The following is a 1391-nucleotide window of genomic DNA, read 5'->3' as shown; positions in this document are numbered from 1 at the left end:
TTTTTTTTTTTTTTCATTGAAAATTAGCATTTTGAAGCTTTAAATTGTGCTAATTGATAAGCTAATATGGAATGTATGAAAGAGCTAGTATCAGAATTAAAAGGATAGTGCCGTGGCGAGGCATTAGACGAGGCTCATGCAGTCCTGGTGCTCATTCAAGAAGATGTAGACACAAATACAATAGAAGAGACAATGCAAACTGTGAAGTGTTTGGGACGTGTGCGAGTCAGAGGCCGAACTTTCAACAGTCAACTAAACCAATACCTGGTATTGTGTGAATGTAAGGAAGTAGTAAAAGGCGAAATTGTTCCTGTTGAAGTGTTTCCTATTGATGGTGGAGGGCCGTGGCCTGTTATCATAGCAGATGCAGCTACCCCAGCCAGTACACAAGCTGATATGTCCAAAACGCAACAAGCTCCAGGTAAACATGTTGAAGACCTTCGCACATTGTTCCCTGAAGATGAAGCTGCTGCCAAGTCAACAGAGGCCATCCTGCGAGCTGTGAGTGATTTACTTGACAAGACGTCCAAGTCCTCCAGTGAGCATGGAAGCTATCGCCGCCTACGAACTTTCTCTGGGTTGTTACCCACCCCAGCTGGAGAAGAGCAGTTCGACCACTGGTTGGGTCAAGCACGGCTCATGGTGGAAGAGTGTGACTGCTCTCACAAAGAGAAGAGGCGGAGAATAATGGAAAGTCTCAGAGGCCCGGCACTTGACATAGTAAAAGCAGCACAAGCCAGTGATCCTGATGTGGGCCCTGAAGACTGCTTAGAGGCCCTGGAGCATGCTTTTGGGACAGCAGAGTCAGGAGAAGAGTTGTATTTTGCATTTCGTTTACTGCAGCAGCAATCAGGTGAGAAGCTGTCTGACTTCCTCAGACGTCTAGAACAGTCGTTGAATAGGGTGGTGCAGAGAGATGGACTTCCCCTTGGATGTGCAAATAGAGCAAGACTCGACCAATTGTTACGTGGGGCGATAGCCTCTGATCTGATGTTAGTTAACCTTCGTTTGAGAGAGAGGAGAGCAAAGCCCCCAACCTTTCTCCAGCTGTTAAAGGAGATACGCACTGAAGAGGAATATGAGGCCTCACGAAAGAAGATTACTCCTGTCATGCAAGGTGGAAATGTAAGGCAGAATGCTGATGTGAAACAGACGGAAATTCAGAACTTGAAGTCTGAGATCAAAGAACTTAAGGCCTTGGTTGCTGCTATCGTGTCTAAGCCAGCCCATGACACTTCAGTTAGCAGTGAGAAAATTCCTACAAATGTAGTGGGCAATGGGTGCAGTTCGGACAGTGAGATGGCAGCTTTGAAAAAACAAATGAAGCGTTTGCAACAGAAAGTAACAAATAAAGTAGCTGAACCTCAAGCTGCCATTGCAGCTGTGAATAC

At 45.9% G+C, this 1391-nt stretch overlaps 1 protein-coding gene across 1 annotated transcript; it reads left to right on the top strand.

Moving 5' to 3' along the window:
- Nucleotides 1-192: 192 nt before the first annotated feature.
- On the top strand, nt 193-1246 carry LOC107682956 (paraneoplastic antigen Ma2-like; the record flags this gene model as incomplete). Its single annotated transcript, XM_016479060.1, has 1 exon — nt 193-1246. A coding segment is annotated over exon 1 (1054 nt), but the record flags the coding sequence as incomplete, so codon positions are not given.
- Nucleotides 1247-1391: the final 145 nt, after the last annotated feature.

This window comes from Sinocyclocheilus anshuiensis, unplaced genomic scaffold (assembly GCF_001515605.1).
Source record: "Sinocyclocheilus anshuiensis isolate Anshui unplaced genomic scaffold, SAMN03320099.WGS_v1.1 C32748107, whole genome shotgun sequence".
NCBI classification, from domain to species: Eukaryota; Metazoa; Chordata; class Actinopteri; order Cypriniformes; family Cyprinidae; genus Sinocyclocheilus; species Sinocyclocheilus anshuiensis.
Note: the sequence above shows the minus strand (reverse complement) of the source record. Positions and strands in the feature narration are given on the sequence as shown.